A 19,089-nucleotide genomic window follows, 5' to 3' on the forward strand; every position below is an offset into this window, starting at 1 on the left:
TGACAATCTTATTTCAGCTTATGGTACTAAAACTAAACCTGCAGATTAGGAAGAAGAGACACAAAATATTTCAAGTTATCACAGTCAGCATAATCATGCAGTTAATGGAGTTTCTTTTTTTTTTTTTTTTTTTTTTTTTTTACCTGAAAGACCCTTCAGAGCACAGACATCATTTGCAAGATCAGCTCCACTCATGTTTTTTTCAAGTGCTCAAATTGCACGCGGCTACCTTTTTCACCCCGGCTCTGCATCACTGCATTTGTAGCAGAAGACAGATATTTCCCCTGACAAGATTTTCCAAATCCGCTGCTTTAAGTGCAGGTGGAATAATGCTGTGTTAGCTGCTAATGGCTGTCCGAGAGGTCATAACTACTCCATTTGAAGGAGCCTGCTTTCTCCGCAGCCTTGGCAGGTCAAATCAAATGCAATTGTGCAGTGAAAAGCAGCGCCTTTGCTTTGTGTTGGCCGTGCTGACAACCTCCGGGTTTAGCATTCAGTTCTCCTGCTGGGAGGAACACAGGTTTGCAAGGACAAAGGCTTCACCTGTCAATATATCACACTGACTGGCCGGCCAAATGTACCTCTGCTCTCCTTCTCTCTTTCCCCCCTCTCTCCTATCGCTCTTCCTCTCTGTCACTCTTTCATTCTCCACACACCCATTCTATTCCAGCCACCTCTACCTCTGACTATGCCTCACCTATCTATCCATCCGTCTTCTGTCTTAAGCCATCTATCTCTCCTCTCCTCCCCGGCATCCTCCCCGTCCTCCTTCTCCCTCTCCCTCTCTCTTTGTGTCTCTTTCCGTATCTTCCTCTCCTTCCAGCTCCGCGCTGCCTTTCGTGTGAGTACTCGGTTGAAATGTCCTGGGGGACCCAGTTTCAAACACAGGAACCAGAAACATATGGCACATTTTCAACTCCCAAGGTCAATTACAGCTATTTATCCAGAGATTGCAGCTAAATTTCCCAAGGTTTCTTCTAGATTTACCACAGATTGCAATGTGTGTCTGTCACATTTTAAATCAGGCCAGTTTCCCCTGCTTCTCTCCGCTCCCTGTGACTTTCCATCAAATATTTCAAAGGCTTTCAAGTGGGTTTTAGACATGTTTTATCTCCGGTTATCATGTGCCCCATCTTTTTTGCCTCAGCTTTGCTAGGTCCAAGTGCCGCTTGCAACACAAATCTAATAACATGTAAATTGGAGATAAGCCCAGATCCCTCCAAGTGATATTTTTTACATTCATAGTTTGTCAAGTCAATTCCTGGGCCCCTGTTTTAGCAGCACAACACATGAGGAGTGAGAAAATTAACTGGATAGGTGATTCATCATTGCTAGCACACTGTCAAGGACTCCCTCTGCAGCTATTGAGAGCAGGGTGGAGGAGGAGGAGGACGGAGAGAGGAGTTGGGGAGGGAGGGGTGTGGGGGGGGAGGCGTTGTTTTAAATTATGGCATTTCATTCAGAATGCATTGTATTTACAGCGTCCCATTTTTATTTGTGGCTCCTATTATCCACCGAAACAGTTGTGCATGAAATGTTATTTGTGACAGGGGTGACCTGCGAGTGTTTTTCCACGCAGTATTTCATAGCCCGGGCCTTTAGTGTACCTTTACCGTACGGTAAGCACAAGAGGCTGTCACAGCTGCTGCTGGCAGCCTCGCTGGTGTAGAAATATCACCTGGAAACAGAGTACTCCATTCTGCCGGCCCCCATCACTCCAACGCCTGTCGCTGTAATTAAGTTGAAGTCAATGATTCTGGAGCGATGGTGAGAAATAAACATGCAAACACGTGCCAGCGTTTGCAGCCAGGCACAGAAAAAAAAGTGGGGGGGGTTGAAGGGTGGGGGGTGGGGGGGCAATAACATTAGAAGCACAGAAACCACAGATCTAGCTCTTGTTCCACTGGAATTTACATCTGAGTTTCATTAAGGCGGTTTTGATTATATTGATTGAATTAGCCACTTATTAGCTTCCCGTTCCTTCCCTTTCCTTTTCTTTTCTGTTCGTTTCTTTCTTTTTTTTTTTTCTTTTTTTTTTTCGAAATGCCGGTATTTATGCATGGCTCCTGGTGGAAATGTTATCTGACAAGAGGTGCTGTACGGTAGTTTGAGTCTGTCGAACAAAACACGCTGTTTGCTTTTCCCAGAGCATGACAGGTTGTTTCCCCTGCAACAAAGCCATCAAATATTCTCTGTGATCCAACATTGTGTTGGAGGGGAGGCCTGCTGAGTGGGAAGCCGGAGTTTGTTAAAGCAATGATTTATGATTAATGCCAACACTAAATAAGGGACAAAGTGCCTACAGTACAAATCAATTACAAAGCTACAACAGCAGACCTTTCCCCGAGGTCTACTAACGTCTCTAGTTGTTATGGTGATTTTATTGGAGGTGGGTGATGCATGCATATAATGCATGCAATACATCTATATCAAACTGAGCTGGAGCCAACTGTAATGCTTTTGATCTTTGATTAGTTATTTTATTGAGATAAAATGGGACTTTCATGTTGTGCCACCGTATAAGGAGAGCGCGTTTTATTCCTCCACCCAGACGCCCACCTCCAAATGCAGACAGGACTGCACCAAACAAAATAAATTACCACAGGAGTGGCTTCTTAAAAGTAGGCAATTCATTATTTTTATGAAGTCAAATTATAAACAAATTTTAATCCATTAGGCAACCATCCATTCTAATTAATCAACAGGAGTGAACTCCATCTGAAAAAGGAGAAAGGTTGTTTACTCTCTCCACGGACCAGCGGTGCATATTTCACCATCTTCCCTGCTCGGAGAGAGGAGAGAAAAAAAAAAAAAAAAAAAAAAAACCTTCTCCAAATTACAAACCTAAACTGTGAATCCTAACACTCGACTTTTGGCGCCGAGATGTTTCCAGGGCATTTGCAGATGCTTGAAATAATCTCCAATGTTTTTGCTCAATCTGCTCTGAGGATGGGTGAAATAAATACTTTAAACTAATTAATGTAAGACCAGCTGTTCCCAGCACTTGGCTGGCGTTGGTGAATATTGATGGGAGGGAGAGGCAGGGCTGTTCAGCTCCGCTCGCTGTTTGTACAGGATTCAGCCTGCCACATAAACAGATATGAATACTGGATGAGAGCGGAGAGGTGCTGTGCGCGACGCAGCCAGGGCTCCACGTTACAAATAAAACTTTTCCCCTTTTCATTAAATTAACAATTAAACGGCTGATGGTGCAGACTTCACGCTGGGACCTTTTTAGAATGGATGTCTCTAATAAACTGTCTCCCCGTGAGACGGTGGCGCACGCGGGTGCTCATCCTGGTTTGGTAAAAGCTCCTCGGACAAAACATGTGTCTGATCAGATGGGGCATCGAGCGGTCGGTGTCTCACATACTGTTTTAGTTTGACCGGGCTGTACGTGGGTTTCCTGGTCCGCCTCCTGCTCTCCCTCCCTCCCTCCCTCCCTCCCTCCCTCCTCTACTCCTCTTCCCTCCTCTGAGGCCCGGTGGAGAGGCTGGACAGCAGATGGCAGGGCCCTACCCTTCTGCCGGTGATGAATGGAGGATGATGTCATCTTAGGTTTGACAGGCACCCGTGCGTGCATACACAAAAGGAGCCCGAGCCTCTGGGGTCGAACCGCCGGCCTGCTTCTGATTTCGGAGTCCACATGACATCTCTTAAATGGAGGAAGCTGAATTTATGTCCTAGTTGATATTGTTGTTCTTTTTTAGGCCCTAAAAGAGAGGCAGCAGCACGAAGGACTCAGGCACCTATATTTCTAATAGAGAGCCGAGATCGGCAACTGGGAGATCAATACGGTCTCAGTCGGGGTTAATACATAAAAACTACACCCATGTTCTGCTCCCCCATCCTGTTTTCAGATTCAACAAATGGTCCTTTTTTATGAATTATTAATCGGTTTTTAATGTTATTATTATGTCTCTCTGCAGAGGACCACCCAATGTGTACCCCGACAGCACGAGACAGCTACGAGCGGTTGTCACTGGCCGGACAAACTCTGCCTCCTGGGTTCCCCTCACCTTTCCTCTTTCCGGACGGCCTGTCATCAATAGAGACTCTCCTCACCAACATACAGGTACCGTCACTTACGCTCATTTTCTCACAGATTACAACCTCCTCGGTCTCGTCAACCATAGGAACGTCTGGAAAAAATCCGCACGTGTCATTTTTCCTTAAGTAAGAAATGCAGTTTGAGTTGCCGGCATCGGCGCAGGTATAGCAGGACTGTAAAGTCTCGAAGGAGCACTATTGAAATCCAGTGATGAATTATGTATGTTGTCATAAATGAGGAGAAAATCAGTTAAAGAAGACTCTGCAGAGCTAATATTTCTGGAGGAACTGTTTGGATTGAATGGTTTTCACGACTACGTGAAGCCTTATTTTAAGTATGGTATTGTTTTGTGCCAGATCACAAGATCAGACGTAGATAAATGGCTCGATCCTGCAAGGAAACGCGAACTCGGAGTCTTTACAAGTGCTGCATAAAAGCTTTAGTTTTTTAAAAAAGTTTTAATTATCGCGCATTCAAGGACCACACGCACGCTTCCTCAACCTTAACATCTACTAAGTGCTATTTAGGCTTCAGCTCAGACGCCCTCAGTCGGTTAGATGAATGTATTTGCCGTCTGTCAAGAGTGTAATGATGTGTGTACACCGCTGCCCTTCTCATTGCACCCGTACCACTGGCACTAGAGTCCTGCTTCTCCTTTGGCTCCGCGTAGTAATTAGAGAGCCACAAGTAAAGCCGGCGCGAGCTCCCCAACACTCCTCGGAGTCATCTTTGATAACGATCCTCGCATTGAATATTTATATACGAATCAACAAAGGGAAACCAAGCAGAAAATGAAGATAAAGCAACTTAGGATAAATTGGGGTGAGAAGAATCAACAATTAGCGGACTGAGGCCCGGCGCGTTTGACGTAAATCCACGTGGATGGGGGGAATAAATGTGATGAGAATGACCACGGCGCTTTATGTCTTTCACATGAGAACACAGTGTCTTTCGGCTCAGGACTCTTAATGTAATTGATACAAGATGAGGTAGTTGTCATTATTCTTTCCTGATGTGCTGTGCGAGGAGCGCGCAGTTACACGTGTTACCTTTGGGTTTTAAGGGAAGTTGTGAAATTAAAAATAAAATAAATCTCTCGCTCTGTACTCGACACCGTTGCTTGATCGTAACTCGGCCTTCCATCGTGAAGGTGCTGCCCGTTGTTTCGTCATCCAATCAAGCAAACTTCTTCTTTTGCTTTAGTTTTTCAGTTCCTGTGTCTCCATCGTGCTGAGCCTGTCGACGCTTGTATTTCACAGCTTTGACCAAAAGGGGTCAGAAACACCCAGCGCTCTCATATGAGGCGGTTTAAGATTTAAAAAAAAAAGCAAAAGAAAAAAAGAAAATAGCATTAGATCTAGTGGAGACCGTGAGAGGAGAGGTTGCACTAAAAGATAAAGTCTTTGCAGATTAAAGGAGCAGTTCAGGTGGCAATCCGGCTGAGAGGACTCGTGTAGCAGCGGCAGTCTGCAGAATTTGACCCTACTTTCTGCTTCACTTCTGTGGGCAGTACAAAGAAGTGCTGTGACATACTTTCTGTGTGGTTAGCTCTTCATCTTGAAGCGCTTAAATAGCCCACATCACTCTCCTCATCCCCGCTTTTTTTTTTGTTGTTTTTTTCTTTCTGTACATGTTGGTATGTATTCGTGTGTGTGTGTGTGGTGCAGGGCCTGCTCAAAGTGGCAGTTGACAATGCTCGGGCTCAGGAGAAGCAGGTGCAGCTGGAGAAGACGGAGCTGAAGATGGAGCTGTTCAGAGAGAGGGAGCTCAGGGAGACTCTGGAGAAGCAGCTCGCCATGGAGCAGAAGAACAGAGGTACTATTTGACAACTACCTGGCACCGAATCCTCCCCGTCAACCGGGTGCGCTCGCGCGTGGGTGGCAACGCGCCTAAGTGTGCGCTGTATATGCTCAGAGTTTTCACAGGCCCGCGCTCGTGTACACTTGTTAGATCCTGAATGTACTTACACAGCTCTCGGTGTGTGATTAATATTTCGGATCGGAGCGAACGTAAGCTTCTGTGGTTGCGCGCAAAGTGATAGCGCAGCCCCGATTCTCCCGCTATTAGTCTGTTAACATAATTGGAAATACACATTCAATACAAATCCACTCTCTGCCTCATGTAAAATGCATCAGAGTCATACTCCAGCTGTATCGTTTATGTTTAATGAGAGAAATCCATGAAAAATATCCCAATAAATTTTTCAATTAGCTTTAATCCCCTCTAGCAGTTTGCTAAGACACAGTGAGTATTTGCTTCTTTTTTAAAGGAAGATCTTTATATATTATAAAATATTGAGGTTTAATTGATTTCCCCCTTTTTCTGTAATAGTATGCTAGATTTAAAAAAAAAAGGTTATTATCTTTTCCTGCTAGTCAGATTTCAAATAAAGCTCTGCTAATTTGCCCCAGAGCTTATTAATTGTTCGCTGTGGTCTCCCCCCCCCCCCCCCCCCCCCCCCGCCCTTGTCTTAGCAATCATCCAGAAGCGTCTGAAGAAGGAGAAAAAGGCCAAGAGGAAACTCCAAGAAGCTCTGGAGTACGAATCCAAAAGGAGAGAGCAGGCCGAGCAGACCCTGAAGCAGCCGTCGCCCTCCGACAGCATGCGTTCACTCAACGGTCAGATACTCCACCGTGAGACACTCTTTCTGTACATTACAAACATTGTGGCCTCTAGCGGTCAAACGTTTCGTAGAGCGGTGTTGCATGGAGCATTTTAGAAGATAAGGACGTCTTAATAAAATAATACGTACCTACCTAGCTGGGATTTTAAAAAAATCACTATTGCTGCAGCTGCCAGTTCGGTCCATTATCATCTAATCTGCTCGTCATGCTCTTGATTCGTTGATTAATTGTTGCGAATTTCAAAAACACCCAAGGTGACGTCTTCAGATGTTTTGCCAAGCGCTAATCCAAACCCCGAACATACGCCACACATTCGCTGGAACTTGAGAGCGTGTGAGTGGCATGTTTACTCGAGAAACGACTGCAACAATTAATTGATTATCAAAATAATTGCCAGTTAATTAATTTTACTGTCCGTCTACTAATTGACTAATTGTTTCGCGCGCGGCGAAGAACTTCTCGATTCGGAGGAACGTGCGCGCGCCTCCAACGCTCTCCGGTCCCGCGGAGAGAAACCGTCCGACCGACTCCCGCCGAAGCTAAACGCGGCTATTGATCACGCGTTTATCTGACAGTTGAGCTTTTATTAACAAAACGAGACACGCTTATAAAATTCTAATAAAACTCCACTTTGGCGCTCGAGTCAGTAATGCGGAACTGTTTTATACAGCGGCTCAGCCACATCGGATCTGCATTTTTATTGATTCCTCCGTCGTCAGTTCACTGGTCTGCCACCGGCAAACAGTATAATAGAGATATGAGGCCAATTAATCAAAAAATATCACGACATCAAATTTGCTAAAAGTTGTATTTTTTTTTTTTTTTTTTGACTCGTATCCAAATCTTAAGCAAACAAGTCCAATGCGGGGCCTCGGCTTAATGGATTATTTCCTCCTTTCGTCAGTGGTGAGCAATCAGACGGAGAGACACGCCACAGCCGCTCCTGCAGAGATATAGCTTGAAGGCTCCGTCTCTCGTTTTGAATGAACGATGCAGTGAATCTGGCATAGTGATAGGTGGATGTCAGGGATGTTTAACGGCTGTGATCCCTCTCTCCTCTCAGACTCTCTGACCCCTGAGATGGAGAGTGACCGCAGCAGTGGAAGAACAGATGCTGAAAGGACAATACAAGGTACAGGGGCTCAGATGAGACAATAAATCTCTCTCTCTTTCTCTGGCTCTCTCTTTTGCTCTCTTTCTGCCCTCCCCTCTCCCCTCTCCCTCCTTCTCCCTTGCACACACACACACACACACACACAGCTTCAGTTTATGAACATTAGTGTTTCTGTGCCTGCTGTTCAGACATACAGCTCACCATCTGGGCCACAGCACTAGGTCAAGATCATTGGTTTTCCGCAGAAATAATATTGTTCCTTTACTTGACTTTTACTAGCTGTAATGCATTCGGGAAGCAGATTTCCGTCAGGACAAAACATGCCCACATTAGAGTAGGCAAAATAGCGAAAGAACTGAGCTAGAAGGTCGCAGAGAAAGACGGAGAAAAGTCGTTTATTTACAACTCAAGAAGCATTAATGAGTCGTAAAACCGCAAAAAAAGCCTCGGAATCCCTCCTTTGATAGTAATAAACGGGGCAAATCAATCCATTTTATGAATAAGCCTTGTACATTTTTAATGGTTTGTTTGTTTGTTAGCCTTGGGGGTGCAGTATGTGTTTGGGGAAGGGCGCTCCCGTGATAACCTCTGTAGACTGTCTGCTATCTGTGTTTACCCAGATACAAGACACCTTGCAGAGGTTGAATATCCTCATTATTACTCGAACTCTAGCTTGCTTTAATACGCCTCAGCTGCGTCTGCTCAGAACCGCCCTTATCATTGGGAGAGGTCCCAATTTATCCGGGGGAAGAAGAAGAGAAAAAAAAAGAAAAGAAAATGCTCCGTGTAATTTGCTGTGAAAAAAGTGGGAAACGTTCATCTTTACTCTTTAACTCTTTAACATTCGATTAGTCTCCTTGAACTGGTGTTTTGTGAAAGGCCAAAAATAAGGAAAATGTACTGAGAGAAATGATGACTCCTCCTTAATTAAATGTCATTCAGTCACTGCGGGGATCTGAAACCGTTTGATGGCCAAAAAAAGGAAATCCATATGACATCATTTAAATGCAAAGATAACTTTCAGATAGGGCGTAATTATAGCCCCTTATTTCATACCAAATTAGTATATTTAGCCGCCGTAATTTCTAATATTTTACAGTATTATGAAGAGCTGGCTCTTTGTAGTGTAATTGTATTAAATTAAATGCATTAAAGCTTTACAGTAAAAATGACAACCGCCATTGTCCTGCTTAAATATATACCGGAGGTTTCAATTGACGCAGCTTCTTTTTTCATTTTTTTGTTTTTTTTTTTTTCGAAATCAAATGCCTGCAAGGAACAGTTTGATGCCAGCATATAGAGCATATAATTTCTGCAGCCTCTCAATCACTCTGATCATCACCTTGAAGAGTGGAACGAAGGCGGAAACTGAATAACAGGCTGCACTTTGTGTTTTGTTCAATTACAGAAGCATTTGTCTGCCACCCATGTCTCTTCTACTCTACTCTGCGAGCCTCGCTGTATAATTAACCTCAAATGGCAAAAAATGATGTTGATAAATTACACAAGCAGAAGCGGAGGGGTGGGGGTGGGTTGGGGAGAGGGGGGGGGGGTGGTGGGAGAACACAAGCCTATCACTCGCATGAAAGCCGAGAGAAATGTGTGGGTATATTCTCAACTCCAAACTCAGGGAGGCGAACGAACGGAGAGGGAGAAAAAAAAAATAATGAGGGCATAATTTTAGAGAACTAATTATTTCTATTTGTCTTTTGTCACACTTCTCTAATTCTGCGATATTAACACAGTCTGTGTTTATTAATTGCTTTTACAGTGTTTTGAATCAGGTCCAAGAGGGAGCGCCGCTCTTTTCGCAGGCAGGCAAGCTACTGGGACCGTACCTCGCCAGTAACTGCCTGGCAACGGTGCGCACGTGAATATCTTCCCCCGGTATCTCCTCTGGTTCCCTGCCGCTTCCCACTCGATGTGTTCGGCGAGTTTACACGACCCTGCGCGCGGAGATAAAGTTCTTTGTTGCAAGATTAAACATCAAAACAGTTAAAGTGAAATTAAAATTAAATGAATGAATGTCACTGAAGCAAAAAGACTGTAATTAATGGATCCCTTAATTGTCTTCATAAAATATTTGCATGGGCATAATTTGCATAATTTACATGTATTAATTAATCTTTCAAAGGAATTTTATGCTGAGAGAAGCCAAAAATTCCCTTTGTTTTATTTAGCATCTAATGAAATATTTATTCTCTTTAATGAACTTTTCATCTGGATTTGAATATAAAAATACTAAAGTTTTAACATATTTTAATGAGGGCGGTCTTTCATAAAGCGACGTGTCAGGACGCGCCGCAGATGTTTCAACATTTGCACTAATATTGCGATTTGCTCAATTGGGCCCAGCCCCAACTCTTCCAAAGCCCCCTCCCCACCCCACCAACCCCTTTAACTTTCGCGATAATGTTATCTATAAGAAGTACAGCGTTGAGATATTTAACATCCTCTCGACAATGCGTTAAATGTCGCCATCCATCAAGTAGCCGGATTGTCTTGCCTTTTTTCCATTGACACGCCTATAAATTGCTCCAACTGTGAAGCTGCAGGCAGACGGGACGCGAGCCGGTGTTTTTGTTGCGAAAAGGTGCGCGTTGTTGTCAACTTCTGCATCAGCCCCCCACCGCCGCACTCTCTCTCCGCATTCCCCGGCACCGTCTCTCTCGCTTCCCGTTCCTCATACGTCTGCGTTCATGCTGTAATGACTTTTACACAGAACTCGGTGGTTGTTGCTTGGATAGAGGCAGCCAGAGTGCAATGCCTTTGAGACCTACGGCAGTGCTGGGTAATTAGCCTGTGTGTTTGTGCTCCCCTCCGACTCCCCCCCCCACCACCACCACCACCCACCCACCCACGCACACATATTGTATACACACACACACACACACACACACACACGTGCACGGAACAAGCTTTTGTTGTCTCCAATCTGTTCACAATAATCCTAAAAGAGAACAGCTGATGAATATTGAAAATGTACCGATCGCAGATTAGAAACGGAGCAAATTCTGAGTGATGGAAATTAATTATAGAAAACAACCACATTCCTTAAACCAGCTGAGCTAAATGCAACCCTTGTAACCAGGTGTGTTCCCCGTGCCTCCGTAGAACAGCAGTCGAGCTCTATCTCTGGCGTCCTGCGCGGCTTGTGTCATGTCCGACAACCGGCGCCGCTAAACGTCTTTGTGTGTGTGTGTGTCTCTCTTTAACGTTGAATTATTCAGCCGCGCTGCCATAGAGAGGTGTGCTTCTTAAAGGCATTACTGTAGCATTCTCCGGCAGAGGAAATGTGAAGGTAATAAACGTCAAACACGCTCCTGCGCTGTGCCTAACAGATGCTTTTACCAGCTCAGCGTCGGAGCAGCGCTGCTCGCTCAGGCGAACACTCAGACAAGAGTGTTTCGCTGGAAATGGACAAAGCTCGTTAGGTTGGAGGTGTCTGGAGATAACGCGGCAGAGGAATGTCTGCCGTTTTCAATGAACACTATTTCCATGCAGGAAATGTCACTTAGAGAGGCCTTTACATCACAAGTGCAGTATTATGTCCAAACAAGCATATCAGTGGAGATGTCTTGTGTTGCACACTGTTCTAATGCCTTGAGTGTAGTTATCATAGCTGCTTTTACATTGTGTGCTCTGTCGGTAATAAAATATGCATGGACCTGGTGTAATTGTATTTGTACATCCTCACCGTAAATGATCTTAAATACTTGGCGAGAACTACTTTCACTTGTTTTCTCGCATCAATCGCAAGCAAAAGAATCCACGTTTAATCGTATCCGTCATGGCCGCTTACTCCATCTTATCCTTAAATCAGTTTATTAATTCAGAGTAACGCCGCTAAAATCGAGAGACCAGAGGGCAACATTTCAAAGTTACCGTTTCAACAACAGTCGCATCCTGAGCGGTGCGGTCGCGTCAGCAGGATGTTGTTAGCTGTTGGCTAATCTTTGGCTCCTGTGTGTCCTCTCCTCTGTTGCAGATGGAAGACTGTTCCTGAAAACCACAGTGATGTACTGATAAGGCCGCGAGGAGCTGGAGGAAATAAAAAAAGAAATAAAAAAAGAATTCCGAAAAAAAAGAAAGAAATGAAAACCCATGAAGATTCTCAAGAGCCCTTATCCAGGCTGATTTAGTAGAGGAAAAGAAGTCGAGCTGCTTGTAGGAGTTCAGTGGAAATGCTGTGTTCACCCAAATGCTGGAGGAGGTTCAGTCTGAATGTAGAATAAAGAATCCTTTTTTCATCACACAGGCCGACACCACAATAGTTTGGAAAAAGCAGGTTTTGACGTAACAGGTTGACCAGCACGAAGGATAAACAAATATATTGAGCACAGTAAAAATGTACCCGTGGTACATTGTCGGTAATAACTCATAAATTCACAGCACTGAAGATTTTTATACTGTATCTCAGCCAGCGAGAAAGCTTCGAAAAAGAAATCCGACTGAAGTTTTGTTTTGTATTTCAAATTGAATTTCGAGAAGCTAAAAGCGACACGTGGAGACGAACCTCGTATGGGAAAAAAAAGAAGAGTAAAAAAAAAACAAAAAAAATGTGAAGCTATCCACGTCGTTCGTCAAAAGAGAAGACTGATGTTTGATTTCCAATGTTTTCTAAATTAGATGACAATACAATCAAGTTTCCTTTTTACCATTGTTGTATATACAAGATCTGATGATAATGATAGGCAAAACTCACTCTATCGAACCCGAGGGGATTGATAAGGTATGTGTATATAACGTTAAGAGGTATTGTGTATGCAGTAGAGCTATTAGGCAAACAATACCACCATTTATATAAACCTCCAGTTTTGTTTTGTTCTATCTCTGAGCCATCATTCTTTCCTATAGCTGCCATTTTGGTGAGAAAGCATGCAGGCATGTAAATGTTTGTCCTGGAATTATGATATTTAATAAAATCCTATATTGTGCTGAACAAATACTAGGGTTGACTCACTCAAGCCCGGATGATTTTGAAAACATAATTAACAAGCATTTCACTTTCAAAATGAAGATTTTTGCTGTCAATAGTACTGTATTCTTTGTAACAGAGGTAATATTTCTTGGAATTTACTGTGCATTACTTTGTCATGAGACGCCCTCTGCGAAATCAGCACCTCCCGATGCTTTTTTTTGTTTTCTCTCTCTCTCTCTTTTTTTTTTTAAATACCCCATCTAATTGTTATCAGAGAAACAATCAGCCAACTTTGCAAATCCCTGTTTAGCCTTCACAGATACACTTCTTGTTTTTGAGTTTCATGATATACTGAGTAAAAAAAATACTAAAAAAAAAACAAAAAAACTTTACTGTTACTTTCCCTAAAGACTCTTGGTGCTGAAACACCTGTGTATATTCTCTAGACATAAGCTGATGTCAGTCCTTTAACTGCAAAACAGTTTAGACATTATGTGTTACAATCAGGAGGAGGAGGAGGAGGAGAAGGAGGAAGAGGAGTGTCCCATGTTCACATTGTGTTTGTTCCTTTTATTCTCAATGGAGTGTCTAGGTCTGTTGTCACTGATAACTTATATAGCTTCTCGAATCATCTCTTCATTGTACTTCAAATTCAAATAAAGTTAACATGTTGATGATAAACTATGTGAGTTACCTGTGTTGCCCGTGGACGCGATTCTGCACCGTCGAGCGGTCGGACGTCCCCCGCATGACGCTGACATGACACTAAACGAGACAGATTGATCCTCGTAAATGTGTTGATCGTCGGCATAACGTGAGAGTTCAAGAAGATCCAATCAAAAAAATAATAATAATAAAATCATACTGTAGGCACGTGTCCGGGGGCAGCCGTTTTTTTTGTTTGTTTGTTTTGTTTTTGCTCCCCAATCACTGTGTTTGTGTTTTTGGTGTATTTACATTTGCAATCGGCCCTTTTAACCCTTTTTCTATGTGTTATGTGTGCACTAAAAAAATGCAGGTTTAACTGTAGCTACTATAAAAAAGAAAATTAATGAGCATATTGTTCTTCGCTTTGTTTAGCAGTAAAAAATAAATAAATAAAATAAAAAAGTATGCATAATCTAATGAGTGCAGATGGGAGTCAGCCCTATGTTACAGAGGCTGTGTCTGAATTTGCCCCCTAACGACATTTTGTAGTGGTGTCCACAATCTTAGTGATCAAATTTGAAACATTACTGATCAAATCTATGCCCTACATAGGGCCCTCAAAATTTCCCAGAAAACATTGCGAAAAGTAGCGACCATCGGATGGTCACTCAACGGGTGGTGGATATCCCATCATGCATTTCATGTCTAGCAGCATTTAGGGCCGTTAGTGGCTGTTGGTGAGACACATTTTTGAAACTTTTTTTTACACATATTTTATTTTTTATTTCATGAATATCACACATATTTGTGTGATATACAACATCATCCTGTTTTAGATAAATAGGGGAGTAGCGTCAGTCTGACACATTGTAATGCGACAGCAGTGAAGTCAATAAATGTGCATCGAACGATGATACTGGTAGTGTCCTAAAGCTGTTGGGATTGAGCTCACTATATAGTGCAACCCTACGTAGGGAGCAGGGGTTTAGGGAGTGAGTGAACGATTTCGGACACAGGGATAGATTCTGGCCAACTCAAATCATGGGCGCCATGTTTGATACCTTGGAGGGAAGATTCAACAGTGTAACCCTATGGGGCGGATGTGGTATGTTGAAATAAATCGCTTATTTTCTCCATTAACGGGCCTATAAATGTTATTCCCAACGTCAGCCAATATGTAAAAAGGCCCTCACTCAAATATCCCAGCGTCTACTTAATTTAAATATCTTGAATGTGCCTGTAAAATGCTTTGTAGCCCAATCACCTCATCAGTCACGGAGCTGTTTACCTTCTCCTCAGTCTCCGTGTTCATCCATCACCGTTAAAAGTTTGGGGGGAAAAAATTATGAATACTCAGAAATGGTGAAAATTACACCAGTCTTGCTGTTATTTAGTATTATCATTAGTCTTATCATTATAACATTAGCATGCTAGCCATAACTTAGTGGTGACGGAGGAAAAGTTACATGCCAATTAAATTTGTCTATCTACATGGGCATAAATTACATGCACACATGGGTTTCACAGTGTGTGACGGTACTAGCTGGTATTTTTCTAAGCCTTTGGTCTAGATAACTAGCTAGCACAAAACTTTGTTAACTTCAAACTCAATTAATTTGTAAAGCGATGTTGGGCGTTTTTGAGATCAAAGTATACACATTAATGACTTAAGGTTTTATATAAGAAAAATAAACATATGTCAAAGAGAGGAACTGACATTTACTGTACCTCACATAATGGAGAGAAATCAGTTGACATCCAGTTCTTCTTTTTAATTTTCTGCTATAACTTACTCCGTTTTTGTTCATGGGGAAACGGTGGGGTTTCCCCCGTGGGGTTTTCCTGAGCCTGTGCTGAGCACTGTGGTATATTTTAATCCATTTTTATTCCGTGTTACGGTCACTTCTCTGTGAATATTGGTTAGATATATCTGTATAACACATGACCACCTCAGAACCAATCAGCATAGCGGAATTGCTCAGACAGTCCATTCCCTAGTTAGCCAGACTCTTTCTAATATATGGCTCTGTTTGGGAAGGCGTGAGTGAGTTTTTTTTTTTTCCTCAAAGCGTAGGCTAATCCTAGATAAAATATGTAAATGAGGGTGTGACCTAGCTCACTGTAAATAAATTATTTCATGTGTACTTTCACGTGAATGATGCTAACTCACCATATATTGCCATCAAATAAACAAACGGCCTTTTAACCACGTGCTGAGGGGTCCTGTATCGTAACATTTTATTTAACCCTTTCTGTACTGGAGCTCTATTTTCAAATTGCTATGTTTTTACAGTGTAATGTCGACTTTTTAGTGATTACGTGTACTGGGCTTCCTTGAGATATTCGTTTTTGCTCTGGAGACCACTGCAGGGGTCACTCAAGAATGCCCCAAAACAGGTACAGCTCTTAAAACGCGTAAAGAAAAAAAAAGAAATCGACGTCGAGAGACAAATTTCTCAAGTAAGCAATTCTGAGTGAAATGTGTTGACACAGCATGCTTGGCCCAGTCCCATTCTGCATGCTTTTTAAAGCATGGCCGTTACACAGCCACAGAGATGAATAATTGACTTATCGCTGCATAATTCAATGCTGCATTGTGAAAATTCAAGGCCTGAAATATTTCAAGCTTTTCTTTTCCTACTTCTTTTTTTGCGTGTGTGTGTTAAAAATGAGGTTAAAGTTTCAATCAACCTTGAAAGAACAATATGACACACAATGGGCAATCAATCACGAGGCAGCGCTTGTTGCGGAGTTCAGACTTGTCGCGGCTCCGCTCTTAAACTTAAGCTCAGTCTGGAGTGAAAGAAACTCTGACACGCCGTCCACTTTATCCATTTAACGGCTCGATCGCTCCTTGTTTCTTTCTTATTTTTTTTCTTATTTTTTTATTTTATTTTTGCTGCGGTGAAAGATTCACTCTGCTCACCTCCAATGAGCTCGTGAAGACGTGCAGCTATTACTCAGATATTCTGTTTATTTCTCTATCTGATGCCTTTTTTTTTCCTGCACTGGCATCTGAGAGTAGAGGCCCCTGCAGCTACATGTTTCATATCACTGCACATTTTGTAATAAATTCAATTCGGTACAAATATGACCATGAGGCACGGAGACTTTAAATACCAAATGTGCATTATAGATGTGTTGCTGCGTTTTACTTCGCTGTGCTGCGGAAAGTGCAGCGCTGATTGCGTATTCAGAGCCGTGTGAGCTGTGTGTTTTATTTACTTGGCTTGGCGTGGAGATGTGCTCATGAAGACATCACCCAGACGTGATTATTCCGCATGATCTTGGTTCGCCCCCCCCCCCCCTTGTGTCGCATTGCTCAGTTTGTTTGCTTGACCAACTGAAAGGACACGATTGTGATTGTGATTATTTAAATTTTTTTTTTTTTAAAAAAACTCAAAAAAGTTTCAGAAATGAAGGTATATTCATGCTTTCAGCTTAATGTCAGCCGCGTTGTTAACCCCGGCTGGGCTAATTCCTCGCTCGCCGTCGCGTCTGGGGGATGAGCATTTAGTGAAAGCCGTCATATTGCGCGTCTCTTGATAACTCAGTGGTGCCCTGAGTCTGCGGAGAGACATTAGGAAGGTGCCGGCTGATCGTCTGAAAGATAGGACTAATGTCGCCTAATCAGATAGACCATTATGTATTAGCGAAACTACAAAACAGTTTTATCTGACAAGGGCCAGGCCACATTACCTAAATTAACATTTTGCAAGCACGAACATGGAAGACCACAGAGGCGAGAGGAAGGCTATAGGAGCGCGGCCTTCGCTTAGACATTCGGCAGTAATTATTAATTTATGATTGTCTCTGGTCTTAATGAAAATGAAAGCCAGGAAAGAGAACAGGGAGGGATAATGTGGCGTGAAATTGAGTTTCATTTGTACAGGGGCCACCTTTTAACTCTACGCTTCTTAGACGGAAATGGAGCCGAGCTCTCCCACCGCCACCCCCCACCCCCCTCCAACCCTCTTTCTTTCTCTCTGGAGATGTTTTTTTTTTCTTTCTTTATCATGCTCTCCCTCCTTTCAGTCTTTCAGTCAAAGCTTGTTCATATCCTCTCATCCTTTTGTGATATTTGGGGCCAACACGCCCTTTAACATCTCCATTACTCTCATAAGGCCTTTGCGGAATGACACGAGGCTCTTTGATGTCTGATAACTATGTCAACAAGTTTCTTGAATAGAAATGTCTCCGCCAGCGCTTCTTTAATGTCAACAAGGCGCCGGAAAAAGGTCTCAGGCCAGGTTGGTGTCGGAGGAGGAGGAGGAGGAGGAGGAGGAGTGGAGGGAGGGGGCTGGATGTAACGAAGATTGATTTGCAGGAGATTGCGTGCGACGGAATTAACTTTTGCGTGATTTATTTTGAATACAGGAAGTGTTGTTTCCCCGCAGAGGCTGGCGTGCCAGTTTAAGGCTTACACTTGTGAAGTGATAATGGTCTTAACAACTAGAGTAATGGAGGTGATAACCATCTCTGAACAAACAGGTGCATACATAACAGGCATTAGATATAATGTTTTTCAGGCTACAGAGATGAAGTAGGGACCCCCTACCGACTATATGTGTTCTATATTAAACTTCACCTAGTGCTATTCATAAATATACATTATTATGTATTATTTAATATTAATACTAACATGGGATTTCACCAATATATATAAAAGATATCTAATCAACCAAAGATTTTGCGACCCCCTGCAGTACCTCCGCGGACCCCCAAGGGGGCAGACCACCTATTGAAGACCTATGAGATAAATATTTTCCCTACTATTGTGAAGTATGCACAAGCTACTCAACGACACTATTAAATGGCTGTTGTTGTTGTTGTTTGTTTTTGCTGTACCACACACTGCTCATGACTTTTTCTTCTTTTTGTAGTTTTGAAGACATTATTCAACTTTGCTGGACAATCACAGCAATGAGCGACCTACAAAAAAACTGTAATTTATTTTCACTTTTTTAGTTGATAGTTGCTCTGGTTTTGGGTCATCACCACTTTCAGCTGAGAACTGAAAGTTGTTGGCAAACTAGTTCTGGGTGAGAACTGGTTCAATTTCCATTCTCAGCTTTGTGCGTTTAGGGCAAAATTTAGAACCTAAAATGTTGAGTGAGAACCAGATGAGATTCAACATTCTGTTCTCTATTATCATTAACTGAGTTCAGCATTTAAAGATTCACTTCCTTTTTAGGGGAAACTTAATCAGAAAAAAAAGTGAAAGGACTTACCGTCATTTACTTTCTTTTTGCTCTACTTTGGTCTGCACCACTTTCAGTGTGCGTTTGACCAAAAATAAAAAAATGTTGATCGCATGCATAGGAACAGCTACTTGAGGTCAACATTTATAGGATTTATAGGAGGATACACAAGATATCTTTACTCCACTTTGCTGGATGATCGTTGTAACATTCAAGCTGGGAACGCATGCTCTGTTCCCAGCTTTTGAGCAGATGCCATCTGGTCGCGGGTTCCGCTGTCTGGCCAGTATATATATATATGTTTTACATTTTCTATATTTATTTCATATTTACTACTATTCATCTCAACTCTTACAGAGTTATCACCCCCACATCAAACCACTCATACTGCTATGGCAGCAGGCCCTGCCATTGCACACGATATGCTGCTTTTACCCACCCTTTCTTTGTGTGTTCTTCTCTTGCTCTTTAATTTTATGTACCGCTCTTTGCACTCCTAATTGCCCTTCTGGGATAAATTAAGTTTTTTC

At 42.7% G+C, this 19,089-nt stretch overlaps 1 protein-coding gene across 11 annotated transcripts in view; it reads left to right on the plus strand.

Moving 5' to 3' along the window:
* Positions 1-13,391, plus strand: part of dachd (dachshund d) — a 93,553-nt gene extending 80,162 nt beyond the window's left edge. For 7 of the 11 annotated variants that reach the window (XM_047600520.1, XM_047600521.1, XM_047600523.1 and 4 more), the window contains 5 exons: positions 3,930-4,075; positions 5,719-5,866; positions 6,526-6,684; positions 7,739-7,807; positions 11,778-13,391. In XM_047600520.1, the coding sequence (XP_047456476.1) occupies positions 3,930-4,075; positions 5,719-5,866; positions 6,526-6,684; positions 7,739-7,807; positions 11,778-11,815 (560 nt within the window). In that variant the 3' untranslated portion in view covers positions 11,816-13,391. The remainder of the gene's footprint in view (positions 1-3,929; positions 4,076-5,718; positions 5,867-6,525; positions 6,685-7,738; positions 7,808-11,777) is intronic. The other 4 variants (XM_047600524.1, XM_047600527.1, XM_047600531.1 and 1 more) reach the window with 2 other exon arrangements.
* The last annotated feature ends 5,698 nt before the right edge of the window (positions 13,392-19,089 follow it).

The sequence above is a fragment of the Mugil cephalus genome, chromosome 12 (assembly GCF_022458985.1).
Source record: "Mugil cephalus isolate CIBA_MC_2020 chromosome 12, CIBA_Mcephalus_1.1, whole genome shotgun sequence".
Lineage (NCBI taxonomy): Eukaryota > Metazoa > Chordata > Actinopteri > Mugiliformes > Mugilidae > Mugil > Mugil cephalus.